Source organism: Callithrix jacchus, chromosome 20 (genome assembly GCF_049354715.1).
Source record: "Callithrix jacchus isolate 240 chromosome 20, calJac240_pri, whole genome shotgun sequence".
Classification (NCBI taxonomy): Eukaryota; Metazoa; Chordata; class Mammalia; order Primates; family Cebidae; genus Callithrix; species Callithrix jacchus.
The window spans coordinates 4,926,139-4,943,492 of NC_133521.1; the positions used below are offsets into that span (position 1 = coordinate 4,926,139).

Consider the following 17,354-nt stretch of genomic DNA (forward strand, 5'->3'; position numbering starts at 1 on the left):
GGCACCTGTAGTCCCAGCTACTTAGGAAGCTGAAGCAGGAGAATCGCCTGAACCCAGGAGGTGGAGGTTGCAGTGAGCCGAGATCACACCATTGACTCCAGCCTGGCAACAGAGCAAGTCTCTGTCTCAAAAAACAAACAAACAAACAAAACCAAAATAAATAAATAAAAGAAAGAAACAGGAAAACTGGAACCTTGAAAGCCTTTCACAAGGTAACCTGGCAACCAAAGTCAGAGTCACAAGAATCTGTGGAAACAGATGCTACTCTGGTTCACAAAGATAAAAGTGAACACTAAACTCATTCTTCTGTGATCTTGTGCAGATTCAAGGGTCTGTTACCTGTTGGCTGTAATTTTGTCTACTGCTGAACATTCAGATTTGTCAGTCTTAGAGCATGCTTTAGTGGTTTAATTCAAATATGCACAAAATGATATAAGAGTTTTCATATTTGAGTGTACTGATCAGCTAATGTTGTCAATAGATTTGTTCCATCTGCCATTTAACATTAAAAGGGGCTTTCCTTAATTAACTCATTTGCTTTTGTTATGCTGTCCACATTTTCTGGTCAAATGGAGTGAAGTTAAAGTGTAACAAGGTGAACGGCAATTAAACTTCAAACACACAGCACAGCTCTGAACTCACATCTTCGTAAATGTCAAAGAAGGTGGCAACCATGGCATCCCTGATTTGATTTAGGTCTGTCAGCTCCCAGTAGACTTTAAACATTCGATGCGCCTCTTCACAACTTGCATTATTACAAGGGACGTTCTCCAGTAAAAAGGCCTGCTGGTTGCTGTGTGCCAAAGGAAAGGCATTTTGTTAATATAAACATCAATGCTCTGTGGCATCGGCTCTGTAGTATTTCCTAGATTAAAAGGAGGTAGTAAACGGTACACAGTGAAATTATATGAAAAAAATCTCCACATTTTATTGTTTATAGTACTGTCATTAAAAAATTGTTGGCTATCCCTTTGCAACTTTTGGCAAAATCCTCTGATTTTGTAGGCTCATTGGTTGCTGGCTTCTCTTCTTTTCTATGGAGTTTCCAAATCCACCCCTTCTTCCTCATTTACTACTCTATAGTCATGGAACCTGAGTTCCTGGACACTGTCATTATTTGTTTGGACATGTATTACTTTTCAATGCATATCTGCATTTTAACTGGAAAGTCTCATAAACTCAAAGCAATGAATCTATAACAACAGAACTTCAGCTGCCCTCATAGATGGTTGGGCAGATATTGCCAAGAATCTCTCAGATAATAGAAGCATCATATGTTGCACAGCTATGTCTTCCCTCTTGACTCCTACTCTAGAGGCAAAGTATTTATAAGCTTAGATTCAGGAGCTAGATTACCTAGGTTCAAATCCTGGCTCTGTTATTTAGCAGCTCTGTGGCCTTGAGTGAGTTACATAACTTCTAAGATTCAGATCCTCATTTGTAAGCTGTGTAATAAGAGTATTTACAGCATACGTTGTTAAGATGAAATGAAACAGTGCATGAAACAGTTAGAACGACTCCTGGCATCCAGTTATATCAAAGTGTTTATATTATCTTCATATTTACTATGGAGTGCAATACAATGCCATGTAAAAACATTTTCCTTAGATATAGAAACAACTTTGTAAAGTGTGATTTATGTAATAGCTCTAATTTATATGCATTTTCCCAAAATAAGCATATTCTTTCACTTTTCTCTATGCATATAGAAAATAATAGATGATAGGGCTTAAATTTTATTACTGTTCAACTTTTCTCTAATAATAATTATTTTTCATTTATTTTTCTGGAGACAGTGTTACTCTGTCACCTAGGCTGGAGTGCAGTGGTCAATCTTGGCTCACTGCAACCTCTACTTCCTGTGCTCAAGTGATCCTGCCACCCTAAGCCTCCTAAGTAGCTGGGACTACAGGTGCATGCCATCATGCCCAGTTAATTTTTGTAGAGACAGGATTTTGCTGTGTTGCCCAGGCTAGTCTCAAACTCCTGAGCTCAAATGATCTTCCTGCCTTGGCTTCTCAAAGTGCTGGGATTATAGGTCGAGACACCATGCCTGCCCTCTAGTAATTATTTTAAATAAATCTGTAAATAGAGATTTCTATTGTTCATACAAAAATATTACTGTGGATCTGGGTGATTTTGATTATCAGAAAGGAAAATTTCTAAGTGCTTAACACAGAATGGAAACCAATGTACCAAATATTCAATTTGCATGATGTCTAGTAAATATTTGGCTTCAAATATTTTTCCAGATAAAAAATTCAAAAACAAATAGTTTACCAGAACAATTCTTTAACAAATGAAAAAAATCTCTCAGATCATAACATTTACTTGGAAAACTCTCAGGTGACTTCATTCAAGACCTATTACAAAACAGTATTTGTCCACTAGAAAGAATAAATGATTTCTTCTTTGTCTCCTAACAATGAATTTTAAAATTCTAATTTATAAAAAGTTTTCCACATAACTTACCCATCTCACCCTTTTAGTTAAAGAATTTTTCTAGATATTTTACAGAGAGGCAGCATGCTTTGTTATTAGAAGATTGTATTAAAATATGAGAACATGTGATAAAAGTAGACTTTCTATAATATTCTATAATCAATGCATCATATGGTCAACATTTGAGTGAGCATGTATTCCTATTTCCCTTTGCAAAACTACTGCACATATTTCATTACTGTAAGTCCAGTCACAATTTCAAATATACAACAACCTACAACAAAAACTCTTTTGCAGTCATGCAATTTAAAATGTTATTGCTTCTTTTGTCCACACTAAACATGGCATTGGCCAGCTTGTTGGAGAGGCTGCTACTCATAAACCAGTGCAGGTTTTCTGGACTTACAGTTAATGCAGATCTGCTGGATTTGGGTCCAGCGAGTCCCAGTGATGGGCTGAGCCTGGCCATGCCCAGCTGGGAGTCTCAGAAGAGCAGAAAATCAGAATGCTTCATGGAACCACCACCCTGGCCTTCAAGTTCTGCCATGAAGTCATAGTTTCAGCCAACTATAGGGCTAAAGTGAGTGCTTACATTGCCTCCACATGGTTAAGAAGGTGACAGAGATCAACCTCTACCTGAAGCCATCATGGCTAGGGACACAGTAGATTTTAGCTTCTGAGAATGGCTGTTGCTCAGCAATGTCAAATGTATGAGCTTTCAAATAAGGAATGCATCTCTGTAGCAGCTGTCTCCAAGCTGCTTGCCAACATGTTGTATCAGTACAAAGGCATGGGGCTGTCCATGATCTGTGGCTAGGATAAGAGAGACTCTGGACTCTGCTACATGGACACTGAAGGGAATTGGATCTCGGGGGCCACCTTCTCTGTAGGTTCTGGCTCTGTGTATGCTTATGGGGCCATGACTCAGGGCTATTCCTATAACCTAGAAATGGAGCAGGCCTATGATCTGGCTCACGAAGTGAGCTACCAAGCCACCTGCATAGATGCCTTCTCAGGAGGTGATGCTAACCTCTACCATGTGCAGGATGGCTGGATCCAAGTTTCCAGTGACAATGCAGCTGATCTTCACTACAAGTATGATGGAACTACCCCATGAATGAGGGTGATGTGCCTGTTTGCATTTATTGGGTGACTGTCATTGGTAATATGCATACAGTGCTCCATCTTATCTCTAGTGGAGGGGTCTTCAAATGTATCAGTACTTTTTTTTAAAGCTCTGGAACACTGACATCTATGTGTTACCAGTTGTTAATGAGCTGCTGCAAGGTGCTGATTTTACTTTCTTGGATATTAACATATAGTACTCACTACTTGACCTGAATGAATGGATGAATGAATGGATAAATGAATAAAATGTCATTCTTAATTTTTTATATCAGTTGAAATATCTTAGAGCTTACTAGCTACTGTGGTCCTGTATTGTGAAACAGGAGGGTTTTTAACAGTTCAGTTCTTTAAAATTCTACTGAGCTCTACAACTAGAATCCAGCAACTTGTCTTTAAAAATAAAATTTGATTTAATCCTAGGGGAAAAGAACCTTGATCCATTTGGTTTAGAAACCCTTGGGGAAAAAGAGTCTTGCTTCTTTTTAGTCAATTTCTCTATGCGTTCTTGGCAATTACAGCTAATATATCTTAAAATTTTTAAAATTCAAAATGATTACAAAAGCTATCATAAAATTTAATAGGGAGATTTAAAAAGTCAAAATCCTTCCTATCCAGGAATAATCAATGCTAATAATTTGGTGTGCATCTTTCTAAGCCTTCTTCTAGGCACATATAAATATGTAAATACATATATCCTTTAAAAAAAACCTAATTGGGTTCTGACACATATATTTTTCTATAATATTTTTCTTTCCACTACATTATATAGCATACGCAAGGGGGGATGGGACATAGCCCGACTGAAGACTTTTGATTCCTATATTGAAAACTCCCCCCACAAGAAAGTGTACCAATTTAAGAGAAAGTTTTACTTTGAGAACTTGTACAAGAAATTCCAGATGACAGTAATCTGGTCAAAAGATATGCATATTTTAAATGTCAACAGTTAAAGCTAAATGGCCCTCTGAAAAGGTATACCAATTTATATTTCCAATAATGTATGAGTGTTTTTTCATCTCTTGCCAGTATTAGTAACATTGCTTCTTACTCTTGACAGTTGAGAAGAGCTTAAAAATGACCTTATTCTTCTGATGACGAGAGCGGTTAAGTATGATATTTATAAGTCATTCACATTCTAAGAATTGCCAATTAAAATTACGTTCTCATTGTTTTTTTGTCTCTTATTGTTACAGACATTAGTCACTTATCTGTTAATCTCATATCCTTATTTGTAAGATGGGAGTCATAACAGTCATTACCTTCAAATGATGTTGTAAGGATTGAATGAGAAAATACATGGTAACGTGTTCAGTATAGTGCCTGGTATAGCACAGTACACATTTTAATAACTGCTGTTATTATTATCATTATATACTGCTGTTATTATTACACTGTTATGTTGTAAATGTTTCTTCCCAGACTTTTAAAAAAAATTTGTTTATGGTACCCTTCACTAAAAGGTTTTTAATATTTATGTAGTCATTTATATCTATATTTTTCTTTATAGCACTATAAGAAATGTTATAAGAAGTCTATCAGGCAGATGGAAAATGATACCAGATAACACTCTAGATCTACACAAAACAATGGACACTGAAAATGTCAAACATGTAGGCAAACAGAAAATTTTTTTCTTATTATTTAAATTTAAGGACAATCAACTGTCTAAACAAAAAACAACATAGTATGGCATTAATAAGGTAGTAGATGTAAAATGTGTGATAAAAATAGCACCAAGACCAGAAAAGGCGAAATAAAAATATACTATCATAAGGCTCTGAAACTATACGTGAAGTGCTGTAATACTGTTTGAAGATAGATTAGAATAAGTTAAAAATGTATAAACCCTAAAGTATCCATCAAAATAAAATTTATAATTAATAAGTCAAAAAAAAAAAAACAAAATAGAATCATAAAAATACCCAATTAATTTAATTGAAAGCAGAAAGAGGACAAACACAAGAAAAGATAGATTTTAACTATATCAATACTGACATGAAATATAAAGGGTATAAACACACAAACTATAAGTTATATGTTATCAGATTGGATTAAAAATGAAGACTCAACTATATACAGCATGCAAAAAAAACTACCTTCAATATAAAGATACAAATAGGTAAAGAGGTAAAAGCAATGATAAAAGATAAATCACCCCAAGGAAGGCAAAAAGACAACCCACAAAATGGGAGAACATTCTTGCAAATTATATCTGACGAAGACTCATATCTGGAATATTCAAGAAACTCTCAGAATTTAATAATAAAAGACAACCTAATTAAAAAATGAACTAAGTATCCGAATAGACATTTTTTTAAAGAAAGATATACAAAGGACTTCTCATCCAGTAGGACAGCTATAATTTTTTTGTTTTTGTTTTTGTTTTTGAGATGGAGTTTCGCTCTCGTTACCCAGGCTGGAGTGCAATGGCGCGATCTCGGCTCACCGCAACCTCCGCCTCCTGGGTTCAGGCAATTCTCCTGCCTCAGCCTCCTGAGTAGATGGGATTACAGGCACGCGCCACCATGCCCAGCTAATTTTTTGTATTTTTAGTAGATACGGGGTTTCACCATGTTGACCAGGATGATCTCGATCTCTTGACCTCGTGATCCACCCGCCTCAGCCTCCCAAAGTGCTGGGATTACAGGCGTGAGCCACTGCGCCCGGACTGTTTTTGTTTTTTATGACAGAGTCTCGCTCTGTTGCCCAGGCTGGAGTGTAGTGGCATGATCTCAGCTCACTGCAACCTCTGCTTCTCAAGTTCAAGCAATTCTTCTGCTTCAGCCTCTGGAGTAGCTGGAATTACAGGCAGCTGCCACCATGCCTGGCTAAGTTTTATACTTTTAGTAGAGACAGGGTTTCACCATGTTGGCCAGGCTGGTCTCGAACTCCTGACCTCAAGTGATCTGCTGGCTTTGGCCTCCCAAAGTGCTGGGATTACAGGTGTGAGCCACCATGCACAGCTGAACAGCTGTAATTTTTAGAGATAGATAGAGAACTAGTGCTCAAGACAATGTGGAGAAATTGGAAGCTCATTCACTGTTGGGAGACATGTAAAATGGTACAGCAGCTTTGAAAAACTGTCTAGCAGTTATTCAAAGGGTTAAACATAGAGTTAAAATTTGACCCAGGATTTTATTCCTAGACACATTCCAAGGAAAATGAAAACATATGGCTACACAAAAACTTATATGGAAAAATGTTCATAGTAGTATTATTTATAGGGGTGAAAGGTGGAAACTATCCAAATATCTATCAACTAATAATGGATAAACAAAATGTGGTCTATCTATGTAATGACCAAAAAAAAGGAATCTATTATACTAAGACATGACTGAGCCTTAAAAACACACTAAGTGAAAGAAACTAGTCACAAAGGACAACATATAATTGACTTATATGGAATGTTCAGAATAGGCAAATCCATAGTGATGGAAAGTAGATTAGCAGTTAGCTGGGGCTAAGGGAATTGGAGGAAATGGGGAATGACTGCTAATGGGTAAGCGTTCTAAACTTGAAGGCGATGGTTATATAACTCTATGCATATTCTAAAAACCATTGAATTGTACACTTTAAGTGGGTGAATTGCATGGCAAGTGATTATATCTCAACAAATTATTACATAGGTTAAAAAAAGATAGAGCAAGTTAAGGCGAATAAAAAGAAAGCTGTAGTGATTATATTAATAAGAGAGAAGGTCGACATCAGAACAAAGGATATCACCAGAACAAAGAGTCATTTCACATAAAAAAGAATCAGTTCTAGAGAACATAAGAATCCTAAATGTTTATATACCTAATAAAACAACTTCAAAGTACATGAAACAAAAACTGAAGGAACTGTGGAAGAAACAGACAAGTCCACAACTATAGTCACAGATTCGATTATGCCTCTTTTAATAGCTGATAACACTACAAAGACATAAAATCAATGAGGATTAAGAAGACTCAAACATGTAATCCCAGCACTTTGGGAGGCCGAGGCGGGTGGATCACGAGGTCAATAGATCGAGACCATCCTGGTCAACATGGTGAAACCCCGTCTCTACTAAAAATTACAAAAAATTAGCTGGGCACGGTGGCGCGTGCCTGTAATCCCAGCTACTCAGGAGGCTGAGGCAGGACAATTGCCTGAACCCAGGGGGCGGAGGTTGCGGTGAGCCGAGATCGCGCCATTGCACTCCAGCCTGGGTAACAAGAGCGAAACTCCGTCTCAAAAAAATAAAAAATAAAAAAAGAAGACTCAAACAATAATAACCAACTTCACCTGTTTGACATTTATTTACCACAACCCAGCAATAACAGAATATACAATCTATTGAGGTAACACAAAATATTTATCAAGATAGAGCATATTCTGGATCCTGAAAAAGTCTCAATAAATATAAAATAATTTAACACGAATTATTTTCTCTGATAATAACGAAATGAAATGAGAAAGCAATAACTGTTATTTCAAAAATTTCCAAATATTGGGAGGCCGAGGCGGGTGGATCATGAGGTCAAGAGATCGAGACCATTCTGGTCAACATGGTGAAACCCCGTCTCTACTAAAAATACAAAAAATTAGCTGGGTATGGTGGCGCATGCCTGTAATCCCAGCTACTCAGGAGGCTGAGGCAGGAGAATTGCCTGAACCCAGGAGGCAGAGGTTGCGGTGAGCTGAGATCGCACCATTGCACTCCAGCCTGGGTAATGAGCGAAACTGTCTCAAAAAAAAAAAAAAATTTTTTTTCCAAATATTTGAAAATTAAATAAAACACTACTAAATAAACCATAAGTAAAAAGAAAAAGTTAAAAGTACTTTGAGCTGCATGAAAATGAAGCCATCAAGATTTGTTGTGTATCACTATAGTAGTATTTAAAGGCTATTTATATCATTAAACACTTATAGTATAAAAGAAGAAAAGTCTCAAACAAATGCCCTCAGTTTCTTTCTTAAAAACTAGAAATAGAAGAGCAAATAAAATGCAAATTAAGAAGAAAAAACTAAATAATAAGAAAATCAATGAAATAGAAAACAAGAAAAAAAACAAAAACAATGAAAACAAAAGCTGGTTTCTTGCAAAAAACAATAAAATTGATAAGCCTTCAGTCAGAATGGCCATTAAAAAATAAAAAAGAGAAAATATACCAAGTATCAATATCAGAAATGAGAGTTAACATCACTTCAAATGTTTCTAATATTAAAAGAATGATAAGGGAATATTATAAAAAACTTTGTGCCAACACAATTGGCACAAAGTTAGATGCAATGGATTAATTCCTTGGAAGTCACAAAATACCAAAGCTTACTCAAGAATAGATAAATACACTGAAATTGGAGTGTAACTGTCTCCAAAAAAGAAAACTCCACATCGAAGTGGCTTCACTGATGAATTCTACCAAATATTGAGAGAAGAAATAATACACTTACTACGCAAACTCTTAAGAAAATAAATAAGACATGCTTCCCAACTCATACTATGAAACCAGCATTAAACATGCAAATGAAATACATTATAAGAAAACTAGAGAGCAATATTCTTCATGAGGATACACGCAACATTTTGAAACAAAATTCTAGTAAATCAAATGCAGTGATACACAGTTCAGTGTGCATTGACACATGTGCATTTTGAAACAAAATTCTAGTAAATCAAATGCAGTGATTACACAGTTCAGTGTGCATTGACACATGTGCGTTTTGAAACAAAATTCTAGTAAATCAAATGCAGTGATACACAGTTCAGCGTGCATTGACACATGTGCGTTTTGAAACAAAATTCTAGTAAATCAAATGCAGTGATACAGTCCAGTTCAGTGTTCATTGACACATGTGCATTTTGAAACAAAATTCTAGTAAATCAAATGCAGTGATACACAGTTCAGTGTTCATTGACACATGTGCGTTTTGAAACAAAATTCTAGTAAATCAAATGCAGTGATACACAGTTCAGTGTTCATTGACACATGTGCGTTTTGAAACAAAATTCTAGTAAATCAAATGCAGTGATACAGTCCAGTTCAGTGTTCATTGACACATGTGCATTTTGAAACAAAATTCTAGTAAATCAAATGCAGTGATACACAGTTCAGTGTTCATTGACACATGTGCGTTTTGAAACAAAATTCTAGTAAATCAAATGCAGTGATACAGTCCAGTTCAGTGTTCATTGACACATGTGCGTTTGAACCACGTCTCTGCTCTGTGATTACCAGCCAACCATACAGAGAGAGAACATATTTCTGATACAAGCATGTTTCAGTGAACATGAGACCTTGCAAAGTGAACACTGTAGGTGTATTACAAAGACTACAATCATAACCAAGTTGAATTTATTGCAGAAATGCAAAGTTGCTTTAATATTAAAAAATGAATCAGCATAATTCACTAGTTTAACAAATGAAAAAAGGAAAATAATACAATCATCTAATTAAAGGCAGAAAAATGTTCTGACAAAATCCAACACCCATTTCTGATCTAAAGTTTCAGCAAACTAGGAATAGAAGAAAACTTCTCAACATTGTAAAGGTCATCTACAGAATACCTACAGTGAACATCAGACAAATGGTGGAAGACTGAATGCTGTCCTTCTAAGATCCCTGTTCTTACAAGGCAAGAATGCCTGCTCTCATCACTTCCACTCAGCAATGAATACACAGGTTTTAGCCATTGTAAAAGGAAAGAAAAACAAAGGACATCCAGATTGGAAAGAAAGAGGTAAAACTGTCTTTATTTGCAAGTTACATGGCCACGTATTTAGAAAAAAATCCTATGAAATCTACAAAAAAAATTACTAGAACTATTAAGTTTGGCTAGGTGTCAAATACAAATACAATAGTCAGGAATAATGGAAACTAAAATTAAAAATACTGGCCGGGTATAGTGGCTCACGCCTGTAATCCTAGCACTTTGGAAGGCCAAGACAAGAATTGGTTGAACCCAGGAGTTTGAGACCAGCCGGGGCAACACCGTGAGACCCTGTCTCTATTAAAAACCAAAAACAAAAAACTTTTTAAAAAAATACTAAGTACCAGGAATGATAGCATAACAAATATAAACTACTTAGGTATAAATCTGACAAAAGAGACATAAGACGTATACATTGAAAACCAGAAAAACTGTTACAATATTAAACATCTAAAATAAAAGAGCTATGTATGCACTACATTCAGTCAGAGGATGCAATATTGCTAAGATGTCATTTATCCCCAAATTGACCTATAGTTTCATTGTAATCCCAGTAAAATTCTCTGCAGATTTGTTATTTTTATTTTTTTGCAGAAACTGAAAAACTATCCCTAAAATTTATAGGAAACAGAAAGAAACTAAAGCAGCCAAAATAACTATGGAAAAGGAGGAGGGCATATACTATCTGAACTGACTACTCATTTTAAACAACAGTAATCAAGTGTGGTACTGCCACAAAGATGGACAATAGATTATGCAAACAGAAAAGAGAATGAAGAAATATAACCCCACATATACTGTTAACTGATTTTCATCATAGATCAAAGGCAACTGTGTGGAAAGAGAAAGTATTTTCAATAAACGGTGCTGGAAAAATTTACAAAAAATGAAGTTGGATAAAATTTACAGACCTAACTGTAAAATCCACAACTCTTCAATTTCCAGGGCAAAACACTGTGTTAGGTAATGATTTCTTAGTTATGATACTGAAATCATATCTATAAAAAAATTGAAATATGGTACTTTCCCCAAACTAGGTACTTCTGCCCTTTGAAAGACACTGTTCAGTGAATGAAAAGATAAGCTAGAGATCTGCAAGAAAATATGTGCAAATAACATACCCAATAACAAAGGACTTGTATCCAGAATATATAAACAGTTTTCAACATTCAATAAATAAGAAAACAAATATCCCAATTTATTACAGAAACAAATTAAAACTACAAGGAGATCTACCACAAACAGAACAGATAAAAAGACTAACCATACCAATGCTGGAGAAAATGTGGAGAAACAGGCACGTTTGGCATTTTCTTAAAAAGTTAAACATGCATCTTTCAAAAGACACAGCCACTCCATTCCTTGGTATTTACAAAGGAAAGCCTATGTTCAGACAATAACTTGCACATGAATGTTCACAGCCAACTATTTGCAGCAGTGAGATGTGACATAAATCAAAGTGCTCATCAACAAGTAAATGGATATAAGCAAACTGTAATACACCCATATAATGGACTATTTCTCAGGAATAGTAAGCAAAGAGCTAAAGATACATGTAAAAACATGGATAAATCTCAATATTATTATGGTGTGTAAGAAAACCTAGACATAAAGGAACAGATACTATGAAATTCCATTAATATAAAATATTAGAAAATACAATCTAATTTACAGTGACAGAAAGCAGATCAGTAGGTTACCTGCGTGACAGGGAAAGTGTGGATTACACAGGGTTAAGAGGAGACTTTTGTGAGAGATGGATGTGTTCATTATCTTGATTGTGGTGATATTTTTATAGGTGTATTTGTATGCCAAAACATCAACTTACAACCTTTAAAGATGTGTAATTTACTGTCAATTAAACCCCAATTAAGCTATTACAAATGTATGAAACGCTCATGATAAAAGCACAAATAACAACAACAGAAATAAACTCGACATCACCAAGTTTGCGTTTCAAATACTATCCAGAAAGTAAGATGACAACCCACAGAAAGGGAGAAAATTTTTGAAATGATGTATTTAATAACGGACTTGTGTCTAGAATATATTAAAGAAATTTTACAACTCAATAGCAAAAAGACAAATAAACCAATTATTAAAAAAGGAAAGAATCTGAATAGTTTTCCAAGCGAGAGATACAAATGCCCAAGAAGCACAGGAAGAAAGCTCAATATCATTAGCCATCAGACAATGCAAATCAAAACCACAATTAAATAAAACTTTACACCCATCAGGATGACTAAAATAAAAAAGACAGGGAACACATGCTGGTGAAGATAGAAAAATGAGAATTCTTGTATAACGTAGATGGGAAAGTAAAATGGCACACCCGCTTTGGAATACAGTCTGTTAGTTCCTCAGTTAAAAACAGAGTTCCACTCCTAAAGTATATTCCACTCCTAGGTGTATCTCAAGAGAAATGAAAACATGTCTACACAAACACTTGCATATGAATGTTCACAGCAGTATTCATCATAGCCAAAAAGTGCAAAAAACCCATGTGTCTATCAACTGAAGAATGAATAATAAAATGTAGTATACCTATATAATGGTATGTTTACAGACAACAGAAAGAAAGGAATACTGCTGCATGCTAACCACACGGAAAAATCCTGAAAACATTATACCAAGTCTAAGAAACCAGTCATAAAGTACCACATATTGTATAACTGCATATATAAGATGTTCAGAATAGGTCCAACTATAGAGACAGAAAACTATAAAGACAGAAAGTAGATTGGTGGTTTCCTAGGCCTGGTAACAGTGGGAGGAGTCACAGGGGGACTGGAGAGTAAGAGCCAAGGTGAGTAGGGCTTCTTTTTAGGGTAATAAAATGTTCTAAAATTGCTTGTGGTGATAGATGCACAACAATGTGAATATACTTTTCTTTTTTTCTGAGTGGAGTCCCACTCTGACACCCAGGCTGGAGTGCAGTAGCCCGATCTCGGCTCACTGCAACCTCTGCCTCCCAGGTTCAAGTGATTTTCCTGCCAAAGCCTCCTGTGTAGCTGCGATTACAGGTGCGCATCACCATACCTAGCTAATTTCTGCATTTTTAGAAGAGATGGGGTTTTACCATGTTGGCCAGGCTGATCTTGAACTCCTGACCTCAAGTGATCTGCCCACCTTGGCCTCCTAAAATGCTGGGATTACAGGTATGAGCTGCTGTGCCCAGCCTGAATACACTTTTAAAAGCTACTAAATTGTACACAGAAAATGGGTGAATTGTATGGTGTGTGAATTATATCTCAACAAAACGGTTAATATAAAAGTTAACTGCAGAATGTTTTAACCTGTTTAAAAACCCATGGTAAATGTTTAAGTGACATAATGTATAAAATACACATATTAAATGTCACTTCTCTGAATATGCCAATATTTGTAGATCTAGAATGCAATTTTTTGAGGCTGGTTTTAATTTATCTTCAAAGGCTATAAAATTGGTGGTGTTACTCAATATACTACCACTTGACAAGGTTTGGGTTATTCCAGGTTGTTAACGTGCTGTGAACATCTGTCTTATTTCTCTTTAAGAGAGGTAGTTGATGAATCATTTAACTTAAAGTCTGATTTTCTCCATGGCTGCCCTTAGAGCTCACGTCCACTTTAGTCATTTCTATATCCAGTGAGTTCTCTTCCAGACTGTCTTTAACTCTCTTCTTTAATTCCCCAATTTCATTATCAGCCTAGGCTCATGTACAAGGGAAAGAGCTTCGGTGTGGGGATATGTCTGTCTTACTATATAAACCTTAGGAAAGCCAGTTCTACATGGAGAAGAAAAATAAGAAGAAACACAAATAAGTCTATTAGGAATCCTCTAACCAGAAACAGCCAAAAGGAGATTAACTGATATTCACAATAAAGTTTGCTTGATCTCTGGGCAAATGCAATCCATTTATCCCCAGTGTCTAGGATATGTGACTCAGTGGGGAGACAGTACATGCCACCTGAATGAAAAAAGGAAGTATCTTTTGTAGAGGAAGGCCAACGAAAAGGGAAACCTAATGGAATGTAACACTGTGACTGTTGAAAAGTTCCTGCCAAATAGGTGAGTAGAAAATATTTTGTCATATTTTAATTTATATTCAAGAGAATCTGTTAGATTATTTTATTTTGTTTTATTTTAATTAATTAATTAATTTAGAGATGGAGTCTCTCTCTGTTGCCCAGGGTGGAGTGCAGTGGTGTGATCTTGGCTCACTGCAACCTCCTCCTTCAGGGTTCAAGTGATTCTCTTGCCTCAGCCTCCAGAGTAGCTGGGACTACCCACCATCAATCATGCCCAGCTAATTTTTGCATTTTTAGTAGAGATGGGGTTTCACCATGTTGGCCAGGCTGGTTTTGAACTCCTGACCTCAAGTGATCCACTTGCTTTGGCCTCCCAAAGTGCTGAGATTACAGGTGTGAGCCACCACGCTTGGCCTCAAAATGTTCTTTATATTGGCCAATTTGGTAATCATATATATACATATATATAACTTACTATAAACCTTAGGAAAGCTAGTTCTATATGGAGAAGAAAAACAAATTAAGAAGAAATACAAATAAGTCCATTATAAATCCTCTAACCAGAAATCCTCCTCCCATGCTTGGATCCGTCCTCCAGCTGTGATTCCTTTTTGAGGATGCAGCAGCCCCTGAGGCCTCTTCCAGACTTCCCCACCTCCCCTCTCTCTCCCTCGGGCTCTCGGGGTTGTTTTTCTAAAGCAGCACATCAGAATGACCTGGAGGGCCTGTGAAAGAACCCTCAGAGTTTCTGATCCAGGAAGTCTGCAGAATTTGCATTCTGCAAATTAACTGATTATCGGATTAACTGATATTCACAATAAAGTTTGCTTGATCTCTGGGCAAATGCAATCCATTTAGCCCCCGTCAGTGTCTAGGACATATCACACACACACACACACACACACACACACACACACACACATATAGTTTTTATACATAATATATATAATTTATATATACATATATAATATATGACATGTAATATATATATATATATATATTAGTGATTACCAAATTGGTCAATATGAAGAACATATATATTTTGAGACACAGTCTCATGCTGTCGCCCAGGCTGGAGTGCAGCTGTGTGATGTCGGCTCACTGCAACCTCTGCCTCCCAGGTTCAAGCAATCCTCTTGAGTAGCTGGGATTATAGGTATGAGCCACTGTACCTGGCTAGTATTTGCATTTTAGTACAGAAGGGGTTTCGCCATGTCAACCAGGGTGGTCTTGAACTCCTGACCTCAGGCGATCCACACACCCGCCTTAGCCTCCCAAAGTGCTAGATTTGCAGGGATAAGCCACCATGGCCAGCCAATTATTTTCTTTCTAGGTATTATAATATTTTGTTTTTTATTATATAAAGTGAAATGTTATGGTCACCTTATTTTTAGGACATAATAACATCCACATTTCTAGTTTAAGTGATGGTTCTACCACCTGAAATAAAGAGTACACCAAGAACATGTTTAAGGAGAGGATACTTTCAGGTTTGGGGTGCCAAGGCTGAAGCATGCAGAGGAACAGTCCATAAGGCAGGGACAGAAGGTCCCTGAATTATCATGGTTCAAATTATGATGTTTTGACTTTAATATGGGTTTATCAGGGTATTAAATGCCTTTTCAATTTACGGTATTTTTGACTTATGGTGGATTTATCAGCATATAGTCCCATGGTAAGTCAAGGAGATCTACATATGAGTATTAGGCCCAGATACTGAGATTAAGTCTTGTAAGTGGTAATTAAAATAGCTAAAGTAAATGAAGACTGTCCAGATTGAGAACAAAAGGCTGAGAATGACACCCTAGAAACGCTAATATTTAAGGTGGCCAAGATGAAGAACAAACCTCAGAATAAACGTTATAGGAACAGTTAGAGAAGATACAGAGAGAACCAGAAGAGTTTCAGGAGTAAGACATCAACAGCCCAATGCAGGCAAGAATCAGGTATCATGGTGACCAACATGCCCACTGGATTTGTTGAACAGAAGTCACTATGACTGAATGAAAGCTTTAATAGTGTGAAGCCTGCTGCAGCGTTACTATGGCACGTTAAGGGTGAATTTGAGGTGTTAAAAGAAACTTTTTGGATGAATTAAATTTAATAGAGTTTAACTGAGCAAAGAACAATTCTTGAACTGGAAACACAATATATTTCAGCGTATCATGACATACCTTACAGTGGTGGTTCAGGGAGCTCTGCTCCACAACTTGGGCAGGCAACATTTATAGACAGAAAATGAAAGTGAGAAATTTTAAAAAGTCTCATTTATAAAAACTACATAAAATACCTAGCAATAAACTTAACAAAAGAAGTGAAAAGTCTCTACAATGAAAAATATAAAAGACTGAAACAAATTGAAGAGGACACAAAAAATGAAAGATACTGCATGTTAATGAAATGGAAGAATATTATTAAAATGTCCATACTACCCAAAGCAATCTATAGATTTAATGCCATCTCTATCAAAATACCAATTACATTCATCACAGAAATAAAAAAAAAATTTAATTTATATGGAACCACAAAAGTCCCAGAATAGCCAAAGCCATCCTGAGCAAAAAGAACAAAACTGAAAAAAAATCACATTGGCTCACTTTATACTATAAAGCTATAGAAAACCAAACAGCATGGTGCTGGCATAGAAAACAGATACATAGACCAATGAAGCAGAACTGAGAACCCAAAAGTAAATCCAAACATTTATAGTGAACTCATTTTCAACAAAGGTGCTAAGAACATACATTAAAGGATAGTCTCTTCCATATAAATGGGATATCCATATGCTGAAGAATGGAAGTAGACCCCTATTTCTCACCATATGCAAAAGTCAAATCCAAATGGATTAACGACTTAAATCTTAGACCTAAATCTATGGAACTGCTCAAAACATTAGGCTGGCCATGGTGGCTCATGCCTGCAAGTTCGACACTTTGGGAGGCCAAGGCAGGAGGATCACTTGAGCCCAGGAGTTTGAGACCAGCCTGAACAACATAATGAGACCTAATCTCTAAAATAAGTAAAACAAAAATAAAATGTTGGTGCACACCTGTTGTCCCAGCTACTTAGGAGGCTGAGGTGAGAGTATCACTTGAGCCCGC

At 36.3% G+C, this 17,354-nt stretch overlaps 1 protein-coding gene and 1 pseudogene across 2 annotated transcripts in view; one reads left to right on the forward strand and one right to left on the reverse strand.

Annotated features, from left to right (window-relative positions):
- ITFG1 (integrin alpha FG-GAP repeat containing 1) overlaps nt 1-17,354 on the reverse strand; it is a 310,341-nt gene that overhangs the window by 112,389 nt on the left and 180,598 nt on the right. For both annotated transcript variants that reach the window (XM_035282693.3, XM_002760922.6), the window contains one exon: nt 643-793. In XM_035282693.3, coding sequence (XP_035138584.1) covers nt 643-793 — 151 coding nt within the window. The remainder of the gene's footprint in view (nt 1-642; nt 794-17,354) is intronic.
- Nucleotides 2,781-3,559, forward strand: LOC118149768 (proteasome subunit beta type-5 pseudogene; annotated as a pseudogene).